General features: G+C 33.7%; 1 protein-coding gene across 2 annotated transcripts in view; it reads right to left on the reverse strand.

Annotated features, from left to right (window-relative positions):
* Window positions 1-15,106, reverse strand: part of hfp (Poly(U)-binding-splicing factor hfp) — a 278,153-nt gene that overhangs the window by 38,529 nt on the left and 224,518 nt on the right. For both annotated transcript variants that reach the window (XM_073989365.1, XM_073989366.1), the window contains one exon: window positions 3,802-4,305. In XM_073989365.1, coding sequence (XP_073845466.1) covers window positions 3,802-4,305 — 504 coding nt within the window. The remainder of the gene's footprint in view (window positions 1-3,801; window positions 4,306-15,106) is intronic.

Raw genomic sequence — 15,106 nt, forward strand, 5'->3', positions numbered from 1 at the left:
TAAGCAACAACTTTCTTAATATGTGGTCGGTGGAGAAGGCTGTTATGCCTTTGCTAGCATGATTTGCAACTATGTTTGCTGTTACAGTTTTTAACAGCATGACCACGAGATAAACAATTTATGCAACAATTATGCTTTTTCACAATCAAGAATTTGTCCTCAAATGATAGTTTTATAAACTGGGGGCAGATGCGTAGAACATGGCTCTGATTAGGACAAATGGCGTAAATAGATTTCAGCAATGAATTATTAGGTGCAAATTTTGATTTGGACAATTTGTTTGAGGAGCAAAGTTTTTTGGGTGACACCTTTGTGACCTGATTTCCATACAAGTTTTGGATACACATCAATGTTGTATCCTCTCTGTGAGGAAAGCATCTAAGTCTTTCCAAGGCAACAAAGACTTGTTTTCATACTTTGCTCCCACAGAGTTAAAGTTAACCTTGGCAACCTTTGTAAACAAATACAAATAATTATTGGTTCCCATTGATCCGTGACGACGCCATAGACGGTCATTGCAGCAAGACAACTAGTAATCCCACGCTGGATAGTTTTCAAACCAGAACAAGTTTCTTTATCAATGTAAGGGAGATTCAACAATTGCTGGATGTAATTATTCACCATGATACGTCTATTATACGTATCAGTCAAAGCTTTCTATGCTAAAGTTCAACTACAATTGGTGAGTGGAAATGACGAGACGGTTTTCTGTACTAAGTAGCACAACGTTCAATGTCTGAAAGTCGCAAATTTGTAAAAAGAAGTGTGGTGAAAAGATCCCTAAAGGTGGGTCAAGACACGAAGTCTTCACTAAAGACTTCGATATCAAGGGGTGCCAACAAAAAGCTATGAGTACCTACAGGGTCACTAGAGCAATTGCAAGTGTTGCAACAAGTTTCAGATGGAGCAGGTACGGAGGGAGAAGTAGACTGCACAGGAACCGACGAGGCAGGTTCGTCTAATGATAAATTGGGTGGAGTTGCTACTTCGGGAAGATTCAACGAATTTGTACGAGGTGGTGAGATTTCTAATTGTGCAAGCATGTTGGGGGGAAAAACGAAGCTAAAGATTTACTCGATAGCAAACCTGGAGATTGCGTTTCTTTTGAAACGTTCAACAATTCATTTGGTGGAGGTGGTGAGATTGGAGAACCTGTAGCAGATGATGGAGAATTTGTGTCTGAAGATTTAAGGCGTTCAAGTTGCCTGTCAATGGTAGACAAACACCGGATATAGGCAATGTAGGATGTGCCATATTTTCCCTCAACGATATCAATAACATCAGCTTGTGCAGTCTAGGATGACGTGAGGTAGTTTTTGCATTCGTCATAAGCACACTTGACTTTGTTCTATAATTTTTTAAATTCTGAACTACGAATTTCGAGATTATAGACATTATATGTGGACTCATTAATCCGTTCAAATGATGATACACATTTAAAAAATATTTCCGAAGCTCTAACAAAACTAGTGAGTGGGGTGACAGACATTTTGAAGTTTAAATGCCCAAAAATCACAGAAAATATACAATTAAAATTGAAACAAACTACAAGGAATGTACAGTGGATGCGCCCATAGGACAAAAATGAAAAATGTTATGTCTGCGTATAACACTTTTATGAGCGTAAAAGTGTTATAAACATACCAAAATTCACTGTACTAACAATGTTTTGACAATTTATAACGGTATTTTCTGATGGGACCATCATACAAATATGTGTTCATTCTTAAAAATAGTGCGTTGAAAACGGAAAAAATAAAGTGCTTTACAAATAAAACAAAAATATAAATGAAATCAAATATATATAAAGATTTCTAAAATGGAAGGTTATTCAAGATATGAACTTATTTTCTAAATAATTTCACCAGTGCATAGTGATCCTTGTGTATTAATAATAACAGCCAACAAAATATGTATGTTAAAATATGTAATATTTTGGTTTTTTTGACTAACTTCCCATAAGCTTTAACTAGTATCGCTACCGATCTACGCCGCCTCATTAGCATTTTTTTCTAGCTTTAGGTGTCAAGATTTAAAAAATGTATAAGTTAGCTGCGGAAATTTGCGGATGAACATGGTGTAACCAATTTTGTGACATAACCTCTAAATGAAGAATTTGGAAAAGGGACAAAATCTGTAAAAAAAAACCAAAATCTGTACAAAAGGTGGGAGAATAGAACAAACGAATGTGTTTGGATGGCGATGGGCGATCTATACAACAACGAAATCAAATGCAGAGAGAATTTTGATGCTGCGTTGTTGTTGTAAATTTGGCTGTGCAAATTTTCAAAGGGTTTTATGTAAACCGAGGGGGAATAACAACGCTAAATGTTTTTTTTTTTTTTTTTTTGATGGAAAGGATCGTACCAACAAACTAAAACCAAACTACAATGTGCAGTCGCAATGTGTGTTGTTGTTAAATTTGCCAAAACTAATTTTCAAGAAAAGGTCTTCGTTAGAAAAGAACCTTGGGGAATAACAACAGTAACAAATAAATTTCAAATGATCAGCACTCAGACAGATAAGTGTAATGAGAGCTAGATCAGTGCGTGTAATAATTTAACAACACGAGAGCAAGAGTGATTGGAATTTACCGATGTTGTTATTGCAAATATTACAAAATATATTCGCAAAGTTCTCAGTTAGAATGAGAAGAGTCACAATTCGAATTTTACGAAGTAACAACACTGAATGCTTTGTATGATCAACTTGATGTACGGTGATCAGTACAACGACAAAGTATTTGCAAGTTTAGGAACAACTAAGGGGTTTTATGTGGAGGAATGAAATAATTAACACAAGTAGTGATGACAATAGTCAACCAAATTGACATTTAGCTACAATCAGGAATTGCAAGGCTATAAACGACGATTGGAAGTTATCGTCGTTGATCTAATATTTTGTCCGTGCAAGGAACAACAACTTGTTCAAGAGAGGGGTAACAACAAGGCTGGCTTCTATTCGGCTTGATGCGACCAAATGTGTAGCAACAACAAAAAGCTGGATTAATCCGGTTCGATTGGACCAAATGTTTAGCAGCAACAAAAAGCTGGATGAATCCGGCTCGAAGGACCAAATGTTTAGATGAAGGAGGGGAAATCCATAGGCTTCGATAACTCAGTTAAGAAATGATGAGCAGTGGGGGTGAAAAGAATAAAATAAAACACCAAAAGCAGTATCAGTTTAAATATAATAAATGATTGCCGTTTATTGATCGTATTTCTTTTCAAACAACAACAAAGATTACCTTCTGTAATCTGGGGTGGCGACAGAGGCCTGTTAATATCAACTAGGATTACTAATTGTAATCTGTGGTGGCGATAGAGGCCGGTTAGTAAACGCGACGACGTTTGGGTTAATGCGCGACAAGTTAACTCTCCAAAAGCTGGTCGACATGTGAAGGCAGATGTTCTTGCAATCGCAGAGGATTGCAGCGATCGCAGAGGATCGAGTCGATTTATACTACTACAATTACATATTCCAATGAGAGAAAACTTAACAACCACAGCTCTTTGGCATCTGCGCTCTACGGTGTCCGCAGAGGCAACGTGCAGAGGACATGCCTGATGTTGTCAATCAGCATCCGTGATCGACTGAGCTCGGAAAGTTGAGTTGGAAGGTATCAAACTTATACAAAGTGAATACCAAATTTTGAGTGGATATAAGCGGATTGCACATGTCGAAATAATGTCAATGTGTTTTGAAGCATTTACAACCATTTACACATGTTTCAGTGCTATTAAGAGAGAAATACTGTATCACTTATTAAAACGAATAAGAAAACTTAAATAAATGGGTTACCTTAACAGTTGACCACCAAGATCAAAAAGATTCATACTCGCAATCGCTTCATCCATTGCTTGTTTATTGGCATATTCAATAAATCCGTATCCTTTATGTGTGTGTAGTGATGTGCCTTGAGCGAGTTTGCAGTACATTATGGGACCGAAAGCTTCAAAAACACTTTTTATATCTTCTTCTGATAAATCCGGATGAATAGAAGCAACGTAAATGCGATTAAAACTTTTTGCCTCTTCTTGGATTTCATCTATAACTTGTTGGGCTTGTGGCATATTACTTGGACGTCCTACTTTGATATTACGTCCTCCCATCAGAGCACCGTTCATCTGTTCCAATGCAAGTTGTGCTCCTTCAGGTATTTCGTACTCAACAAAAGCAAACCCTTTGTGTTTTTGGGTAATTGGATCCCATGACATGTTTATAGATTTAATTGGCCCAAATGGCAGGAATGCAGCTCGAATGGTGTCCTCCTTCAATTCGAACGATATGCTTCCGACATACACTCTGGAAAACATTTTAATAGATTATAAATTTAATATTGTATTGGTAGAATATAATTTCTGATAAATATCCGTCAATTGTTCTGGGCGTTTATTAGTATGTATTGTTACGGACGATTTGTACCAAATAAAACAGGGTTCGTTTCAGATTACGTTTCTACAATGCTTTATTTACTTTATTACACTTATTCGGACTCGAATTTAATTACTAAGCACACAGCTTGTCTCTAGTTAGCACGCAGCTATTCTTTAACTGATCTGTTCAGTTCAACGCTTAAAACACAGCTAACTCGCCGTAGCTGATTCCACCTGTATTTATCCCATAATATCCCTGTTCGAGACTTATCCAGAACATCTGGTAACACCTCGAATCTGTGCAACGAACACACAGACGCACATTCACACTAAGCGAACAAGCATACTCACATAAATGGGCGAAGATCAATACAAGTGGACAAGCACACTAATGACGTAATTACAACAACAAACAAATGTAAGAAATACAAGAGTAGCAAACTAAACGATAATTACATGATTATGGCGAAACAAAAGCACATTAATTAAAGGTAAAGTAAGAACTAGAATGATGAAAAGAATTCAACATGGTAGGTTTTGTTGCTTAAATAAAGTAACTGTGTAATAAAATTTTACGTTACAATTCAAATTTTTAAATTAACGGAAATTAAACTAAATTAACTTGAACCTATCAGTCACATTCGTAACAGTATGTACAATCAGAGTCAAAAGAAAGTTAGCACCTAACATTTTAAACAATGTTTCATTTCATTAGAGAAAAAATGAAGGTTTAAAAACTAACCCAGAATTTTACGTGACCAAAGAAAATTAACACCCTAGCAGAACGTAAGATTTTTTTAAATTGGTATGACTTTCATTTGTTTAACTTTCTGCAATTTTTTCTGTAAGTACCTAATGGATTTGAGATCTAGAGACTATGATTAGTGATTTTTTATATATAGGAATAAAATATAGCAACATTTCATTCATAAATATAGGAGAACGCATCAGATCCCTGGCCATATGTTACATACACCTTGGATATTTGCCCAATTTATCTACACTAGGGTCTTTGGTATCGTGCTTGAGTGGAAGAAATTCAGTGGCAAGTGTTGTTCTTATGTGCCTGAACCCATAAATGCCAATTATCCAAACCCTGCTGCTGTCATGCACCCCCTGACCCATATATAGGATTTCAACAAAGCATTTATGGATTTATTATTTGGACATTCGAAAGTGATGGAAAGAAGTTCAAATGCCAAATGAAAGCCATACCAAGTTAATGTCATTTTGTGCCTTGTTAATCCAGTAACAACACAATTACGTACCCGAATTAATCGGTTCATACGACACGGTATATATGAGGCGCTCATCGCCAAAACGGCCTAACCCACATGCCCAAAAAAATCAAACAGACTATAAATATTTAACCAGAACCTTTTTAAATAACTACTAAAAAATCCCATATTTCATTAAGTAAGACTAGGTAATACTACCTTCTAAAATAATGCAATATGGATTTTTTTAGAAATTATTTCAAAAGGTTTCCGTTAAATCTTTGTTTTGGCGCTGAGCGCCGCATATAAAGTGGCTTCTACAAGGTATGTTTTATACATGTTATGCATAGCAACTGTCACTGTCTTTTCGCCCATATGTAATTCCTCCTGCGCAGCAAAATTTTATTTTTTATTCGTTTTCTGTTGTTGTCGTTTTTTATATTGGGAACAAACGAACCAGCTGTTATCCTTTTGTTGTATAGACAAGAATAGAACGCGTTCTATTCGTAAAAAATGTATATGTATACCCATATCACTTTTATGCATAAACAATTTTGTATGGTTCACACTATGTGTACAAAATTCAGATTTGTAAAAAGTGACAGTCGTTATGCATAGAACATACCGCATAATTCATATCAACATAGTACATATCGCTTATTTACTCAATGAATGGAATAAATAAAAAAAAGTTTTTTTGGAGTAAACAACTTCTGTTTTTTCTGTGACTTCTGCTTTATTTTGTGTCAAATTTTCGATGTACAGCTCATTTACTAGAAGTTTGGCATAATTCAACAAGTTGTTTGATTCTATTAAACACTAAAGCACTTCAAATCAAGTTTGACTTGCACAGGCAATTAGTTCTGATAAATGGCTAACGCGTTGCAAAACATGGTCCAAGTATTTGTTTTATTTCTTGTATATTTTGAAATGTTACAATCTTTGAGTAAATGGGCGATATCATGGTGCAATAAAATATCCAAGTATTAGTTTTATTTCTTGTATATTTTGAGATGTGACAATCTTTGAGTAAATGGGCGATATCATGGTGCAATAAAGAAGGTTATAAAGTAGTGAATATTAATGTCATTTGTGATAAAACATGTTGTTTTATTTAAAAATAAATGCTAAAAATGTCTTCTCTAACAATAATATTTGTGTATTTGCAAGTTCAATTTTAAAATATGAGAAAATAATTTGCTATATTTGTTATTGTTATATTTGTTCCATGCAAAAAATGACAGCAAAAGAAGAGTATGGCCTCAATATTTGTTTACAATACCTTTTTTGTGTTTTCAATAAATTTTTATAATTTTTAATTTTCAGTTCATTTCCGCAGTACTTCTAAAAATATTTGTTTTATATGCATTTTATTTTGGCCTGCAATAATATTTTTTCTTTTGTTAAAGATGGAACAAACTGGATCTTTGTTCGGAGAATAAATTAAACTGAACAATAACAAAATAATTCAAATTAATTAGGAGGTTTGGGGTTTTTTGTTTGGGTTGATGACTTTTATTTTGTTTTACAAAACAGTCAGGCTTAATTCATGCCTTACCCCTTGGTAAACATCCCCAATTTTTTCCACTAATAAATTAAAGTTGTTTTAATAAAATTTTGAAAAACAAAGTTAAAATTAATATTAAAATCATCTTCACCCGAATATACAAAAATTTCCAAATAAATAAAAATCAGCTTGAGCCAGGCTGGTGTTTGAATCCACGTCCTTGAAAAACATATGAAAAAGTGTTATCACGGCGTGTTAGCTTTCAGAGCCAAAACTCATAACTTCCAAAGGCTGCGCTACGCGTTTGTCATGGAAGCCATACAAAAATCTTTGTAAAAACAAATTGCATTTGAAAGAGGGAAAGTTCGATGACAAAGAAGCCATTCCAGAGCCGATATGTCTTATGAGCCTCTGCCAAAGGCGAAACATGTGGTTGTGTGGGTTCGAATCTTCGGCTTTCCTTTTTCACTTGCAAGAAATCATCGGTCAATAAGCTCGACTTCAACGATAAATTAATTAAAACTAATATTAAAATGATCTTCGCCCTAATAGTCAAAATTTTCTAATGAAGAAAAAAAAAATATTGTTCGCTCAAAAAATGTCGCTCAAAAAATGTTGTGTTTTCTAGTTCAGTCGAATGCATGGCACAATTACCCAGGTAGTGGTATCACACCAGCTGTTCGAATATGAAAAGTCAAATCTATATATATAAAAGAGCTTTGTGAGTGAGTGACTGAGTGACTGACATATCATCGCCCAGACGAAACCGCTGAAGCTAGAAAGCTGAAATTTTGACTGTGGGTTGCTGTCGGTGTGTAGGGGTGAGATAAGGCAGGGTTTTTGGAAATTCGACCTAGAAGGGTACGAAAAGTACTAAAAGGTACTAAATATGGTACCTTTTGTATTAGGCAAACGGGAAGAGCTAGAAATTTGGAATGAGGGTAACTGATGGAGAGTTAGAAGGATGTACCAAAGGGTTTTTGGAAATTCGACCTATAAGTGTACGAAAAGTTACTAAATTTGGTACCAATTGTATATTTTGAGCGGATATAGCTACAATCTTCATATTTGGTATGGGAGTCAAGGTTGGGAAGTGGTGTTGATGTAAGGAAATGATTTTGGAAGTTCGTACTTATGTGTACAATAGTACTAAATGGTACTAAATTTGGTACAATTTGGATTTGGGTGAACGGATAGAGCTGAACACTTGAAATTTGGAATTTAGATTACCGTTGAAGTGTACGATCGAGATATGGGAGTAGTTTTGGAAATTCATACTTATGTGTACGAAAAGTACTAAATGGTACCGAATTTGGTACAATTTGGATTTAGATAGATATGGGAACCTGAAATTTGGAATTAAGATTACTGATGGAGTGAAGGATTGAGGTAGTTTTGGAAATTCTTACTTATGGGTACGAAAAGTAGTAAACGGTACTAAATTTGGTACAAATTGGATTTGGGTGAACGGATAGAGCTGGAATCCTGAAATTAGGAATTTAATTACTTTTGGAGTGTAGGATTGAGTTAGTCTTGGAAATTCGTACTTATGGGTACGGAAAGTACTAAATGGTACTAAATTTGGTACAATTTAAATTTAGGTGAACGGATAGAGTTGGAATCCTGAAATTTCGAATTAAGGTTACTGATGGAGTGTAGGATTGAGGTAGTTTTGGAAATTCATACTTATGGGTACGGAAAGTACTAAATGGTACTAAAATTTGGTACAATTTATATTTGGGTGAACGAATAGAGCTGGAATCCTGAAATTTCGAGTAAAGGTTACTGTTGGAATGTGGTATTGAGGAAGTTTTGGAAATTCGTACTTATGGGTACGAAAAGTAATAAATGGTACTAAATTTGGTACAATTTAGATTTGGGTGGACAGATAGAGGTGGAATGCTGAAATTCGCAATTACTGTTACTGTTGGAGTGTTGGATTGAGGACGTTTTGGAAATTCGTACTTATGGGTACGAAAAGTACTATATTTGGTACAATTTGGATTTGGGGGAACGAATAGAGCTGGGATCCTGAAATTTGGGATTAAGATTACTGTTGGACTGTCATATTGACTTAGTCTTGGAAATTCGTACTTATGGGTACGGAAAGTACTAAATGGTACTAAATATGGTACAATTTAAATTTAGATGGACGGATAGAGCTGGAATCCTGACATTTGGAATTAAGATTACTTATGGAGTGTAGGATTGAAGTAGTTTCGGAAATTCGTACTTATGGGTACGGAAAGTACTAAATGGTACTATGTTTGGTACATTTTGGATTTGGGTGAACAGATAGAGCTGGAATCCTGAAATTTATAATTAAGATTACTTATGGAGTGTAGCATTGAGGTAGTTTTGGAAATTTGTACTTATGGGTACGGAAAGTACTAAATGGTACTAAATTTGGTACAATTTATATTTGGGTGAACGGATGCAGCTGGGACCCTGAAATTTGGAATTAAGGTTACTGTTGGACTGTAGTATTGACTTTGTCTTGGAAATTCGTACTTATGGGTACGGAAAGTACTAAATGGTACTAAATATGGTACAATTTAGATTTGGGTGGACGGATAGAGCTGGAATCCTGACATTTGGAATTAAGATTACTTATGGAGTGTAGGATTGAGGTAGTTTCGGAAATTCGTACTTATGGGTACGGAAAGTACTAAATGGTACTATGTTTGGTACATTTTGGATTTGGGTGAACAGATAGAACTGGAATCCTGAAATTTATAATTAAGATTACTTATGGAGTGTAGCATTGTGGTAGTTTTGGAAATTCGTACTTATGGGTACGGAAAGTAATAAATGGTACTAAATTTGGTACAATTTAGATTTGGGTGGACGGATAGAAGTGGAATCCTGAAATTCGCAATTACTGTTGGAGATAGTTATTGAAATTCGCACTTTGATACGAAAAGTGTTAATGGTGTTATGGATATTATGGAATTCGGAAATTAGGTATTATAGCCGCTGTTGGTGTGTAGGGTTGAGATATGGATGTGGTTGTGGATATACGTACAACAAGTGTACGAAAATTACTAAATGGCACAGAATTTGGTCCAAATTATTATTGTGTAAAGGGGTAGAGCTGAAATTGTGAAATTCGGTATTAGTATAGCAGTTGACGTTTAGAGTGGAGATAGAGAGGAAGTTTTGGAAATTCGTAATGTATACGAAAACTACTAAATCGCTGTTTGGATATAGTTTTGGATAAAAGGAAGTAATTTTTGAAACTTATACATACTATAAGTACTAAATTTGGTAGCAGTTTGGTGTTGCATGATGGGATATAGGTGAAATTTCGAATTGTTGTATGAGGGATTGTGTGGGTGTTTAGATACGGATTTTTTGAAATGCATACAAATTCTAAAATTAGGCTGAGGGTTGGATGATTTATTGAGAAATACGAAATGTACTAAATGCTATTAAATTTGACGTTGGGTGTTGCAATGAAGATGGAATTATATCATTAGTGCGTGAAAAGTACAAAATTGCAATAAATGTGGTATTGGGCTAAGGAATAGAAGTGAAATTCTGATATATTATTGATTTGTCAGGTTCATTGTTAGAGGTGGTCGTAAAATAAGTGTACTAGATGTATTAAATAATACTAAATATTAAAGCACTGGTACTGGGTGAACCGATAAATGAAATTTGTTATGAGGATAACTGTTGAGAATGTTTATTAAAATCCGCATTTAAGTGTATGAAAGGTTTCTACATGTAATACCATTGACATTGGGTGAACAAGTAGAGCTAAAACTGCAACATTTGAGCTAAGGTCCTGGATTTTAAAAATTGTACTGAATAATGTACTATTGTTTCTAGGTTAACACGAATTCGGTTTCTAAATAATGTACTGAAATCAAAAAGTCAAACGTACCTTTTCAACAAAATTGTTTTTATCTTTGTTGTCTATTCTAAACGTTATAGTAAGTTCATATGAAAGGGTAGATCTATGCGGCTAATGTTTTACAAGAAGGTTTTTACATCCTGAGAAAAAAGGCCTAAAATAAAATGTCTCAAAAATTACCTGTTATAGGGTAACATCTTCTGAATAATGGCTTTCTACATTTCACAAATTCATAAATTCGGTTGGAAAATGTGGATAAAATTTTCAAAATACCCATACCGTTCTAATAAAACATGGACTGAAATTTAGAATGTAGGCCGCTGTTGAAGTGTAGAGGTCTTTTTTTTGAAATTCGAACAAAACGTATACGAGTAGTTCTTGAAAGAAATTAAATATTAATTCAAATAGGTATTAGTACATCAAAATGTTCAGTATTCTCCATATTAAATATTGTTTATTTGAATATTATTCCTTTTCCGCTTACGAAGTAGCGGGCATTTTGCTAGTCCTTTAATAATTTTTTTTGTAATTTCCCCAACAACATAAAGAAAATTTTGACATAACATGTTCAAATATGCAAATATTGTTTTTTTTTTTTAGTGTGTAAATAATAGCAATGCATGTAAGCCAAGTAAAATAGACATATTAAAAACTATACATTTATTACTCTTTACAGTTGGAAAATAATTTGGAATAAAAAAGAGGAAATTTATATATCGCTCATTTACTCAAAGAGTGACACATCTCGAAAAATCAAGTTTCGAGAAAAACGCGTTTTAAGTTGGCGATTGAAATTTGACTTCCCAAATTAAAAAGATTATTGCACTAAAACTAAAATAACTACTTGGACCATATTTTGCAACCAGATAGCCAGATATCAGTGCTAATAATGTACTATTGTTTCTAGGTTAACACGAATTCGGTTTCTAAATAATGTACTGAAATCAAAAAGTCAAACGTACCTTTTCAACAAAATTGTTTTTATCTTTGTTGTCTATTCTAAACGTTATAGTAAGTTCATATGAAAGGGTAGATCTATGCGGCTAATGTTTTACAAGAAGGTTTTTACATCCTGAGAAAAAAAGGCCTAAAATAAAATGTCTCAAAAATTACCTGTTATAGGGTAACATCTTCTGAATAATGGCTTTCTACATTTCACAAATTCATAAATTCGGTTGGAAAATGTGGATAAAATTTTCAAAATACCCATACCGTTCTAATAAAACATGGACTGAAATTTAGAATGTAGGCCGCTGTTGAAGTGTAGAGGTCTTTTTTTTGAAATTCGAACAAAACGTATACGAGTAGTTCTTGAAAGAAATTAAATATTAATTCAAATAGGTATTAGTACATCAAAATGTTCAGTATTCTCCATATTAAATATTGTTTATTTGTATATTATTCCTTTTCCGCTTACGAAGTAGCGGGCATTTTGCTAGTCCTTTAATAATTTTTTTTTGTAATTTCCCCAACAACATAAAGAAAATTTTGACATAACATGTTCAAATATGCAAATATTGTTTTTTTAGTGTGTAAATAATAGCAATGCATGTAAGCCAAGTAAAATAGACATATTAAAAACTATACATTTATTACTCTTTACAGTTGGAAAATAATTTGGAATAAAAAAAGAGGAAATTTATACACTTCACCCCGGTTAACTACCTTTCATAAAATTCCAAAAAATTGAGGCAGTTATGCGGGAAAGGCATTTACGAAAATCCCTCATAACTACCTCATGTGGGTAGTTATAAAAATCTCATCTCAGCCTTACAAAAAATGACAACAATTAGAACATAATCGCCAAAAAACAAAACGGTCTATAGTAAAAAAGTCTATGGGCCATTATTACATGTGTTCTTTTACTATCTGATGGATGGATGGAAAATGCAAAATAAACTAATTTGGAGGAATTAAAAATATAATTTTCACATTGAAAGTTAATGATTTGAAGCTCCTCCTTGAAATTCAATCATCACTTTTAACTTTAAGTTAACCGAAATGCTGTAAATCTGTTCGGTAAATCCAAACTATAACAAAAGAAGACTTATAATAATGGGGGTAAGAATATATAAGTTATATTATTTAATCAATAAGAAATTTAGTCATCGGTGAGCATAACACCATAACATAACACTGGACATCTTCATCACAATTTGCGTAGTCGTCGAAATTGATTTTCTCATAAATACACCAGTGGGGGTAATAAACCGAGAAAAACATTGTTAAATATTCTTTTTGGGGAAATATTTCACGGGCAAATATCCGAATTGGGTACTTATAGAAAAGTAGTTAAGCGGGAGAGTTTGAACTCATTTATATGAAAAAACTTTGGGGATTCAGATTGTGAGGCAATTAAACGGGAAAGGCAGTTAAGCAGAGAGGTAAATAACCGGGGTGCAGTGTATATCGCTCATTTACTCAAAGAGTGACACATCTCGAAAAATCAAGTTTCGAGAAAAATGCGTTTTAAGTTGGCGATTGAAATTTGACTTCCCAAATTAAAAAGATTATTGCACTAAAACTAAAATAACTACTTGGACCATATTTTGCAACCAGATAGCCAGATATCAGTGCTAAATTTCTGTGCATGATCAAGCATGATTTGAAGTGTTTTAGTGCTTCATAAACTCAAAAAACTTTTGTGTTGAATTATGCGAAACTCGTAGTAAATGAGCTGTAACTCGTCGAGTTTTTGAGATATCAGCATGAAAATTTGACACAAGATAAAGTAGAATTAAATAAAATAGAAATTACTAACTCAGAAAACGCATTTTTTTTAGTTATGTCACTCTTTGAGTAAATGAGCGATATGTGTACAAATGTGGATCGCCATTGCCCTTATTACACCACTGCAGCCAGCACACATGGTCATAAACATAATGTAACTGATAGGTTTAAGTTAGTTTAGATGAGAATTTTAGAATTTTCTCATTTCTCCAAGTTCTTTCTTTTCCTGTTTATTTTGTGTGGTGTTGTTGTTGTAGACTAGTGCTAGTGGTCATCTGTGTGTTCGTTGCTTAGTTGGTTTCTAGATGTTGCCAGATTCTCTAGAATTTTCAACAACGAAAAGCGACGGGATATACATAAATACCAGGAGATTGGTAAAAAGTCTGTCAGTTATGAATTTTAACGCGATTTGTATTTATCGATCAGTAAAGAAGTAGAGGAAAGCTGTGTGAGTGGTAATTAAAGTCGGTTTTGAATAAGTGTAATAAAGTAAATAAACCGGACATTAAAACGGATATTAGTTAAATCTAATTCCGTAATAATATAAAAATAGCTGTATTCATTAAAGGTGGTAAAGTGGTATTGTATATCTAATACATCTTGTTAATATTGTAGATATACAACCGTTTACCACAGCAACAAAATACATAAACGTTTAATTTACCACTGGGTTTTAAATTTACCCCACCAACAAGTATTGTAAACATTGTACTTTGTTTTTACAGGGGTGTAGCGCGAGCAGCTGATCGTTTTGCCCCATTATGGTCTGACTTTTATTTTATATAAGTGTGTTTTTTTTTGTGGTGAAAAAATGAAAAAAAAAAGAATGAATGGAGACCAAGAAACAGCTTAATTTGGAAAAAAGCGTAATAAAACAAAAATTAAAAGATCGACTGACGTTCAGCTTGAGATGTTTTGATTTGTTTACAATATTCATACTTCCTTGTAGAAAATCCTAGTACATATACAAGAATTTTAGACCTACCACCATAAGTGAATACCGCTAATGTAAACTTCCCCAGGAAAAAGTTACCACCTAGTAGAAGATATGGGTATAACTTTCTCAAAAATCATTTAATGGTCGAAAATCGTCCTACATATCCCCAAAGCAACTAACATCCATAGTACGGATACTATTTTTGGAATTTAATGTAAAAAGAAAATAACTGAAAGAAATAAGATCAAATTTTCTGCAATCGTGCTAAATAACTACCTTTATGGGTTGGCATGGCTATCATTTTTGTTCCCTAGAACTAGAGCTACAAGTTTGCGAAAGGTGCAAAAAATATAATACAATGGTTTCCGATGTATGAGGCAAATTATAAACATAAACTAAAATTAGCCAGTTGATTGATTACAATATTCAACATTATCTTCAGAAGATTTGGTCTTACCTCTTTCAGTTTTGTTTTATTAT

Source organism: Musca autumnalis, unplaced genomic scaffold, assembly GCF_047663935.1.
Source record: "Musca autumnalis isolate F117 unplaced genomic scaffold, ASM4766393v1 scaffold_5, whole genome shotgun sequence".
Lineage (NCBI taxonomy): Eukaryota > Metazoa > Arthropoda > Insecta > Diptera > Muscidae > Musca > Musca autumnalis.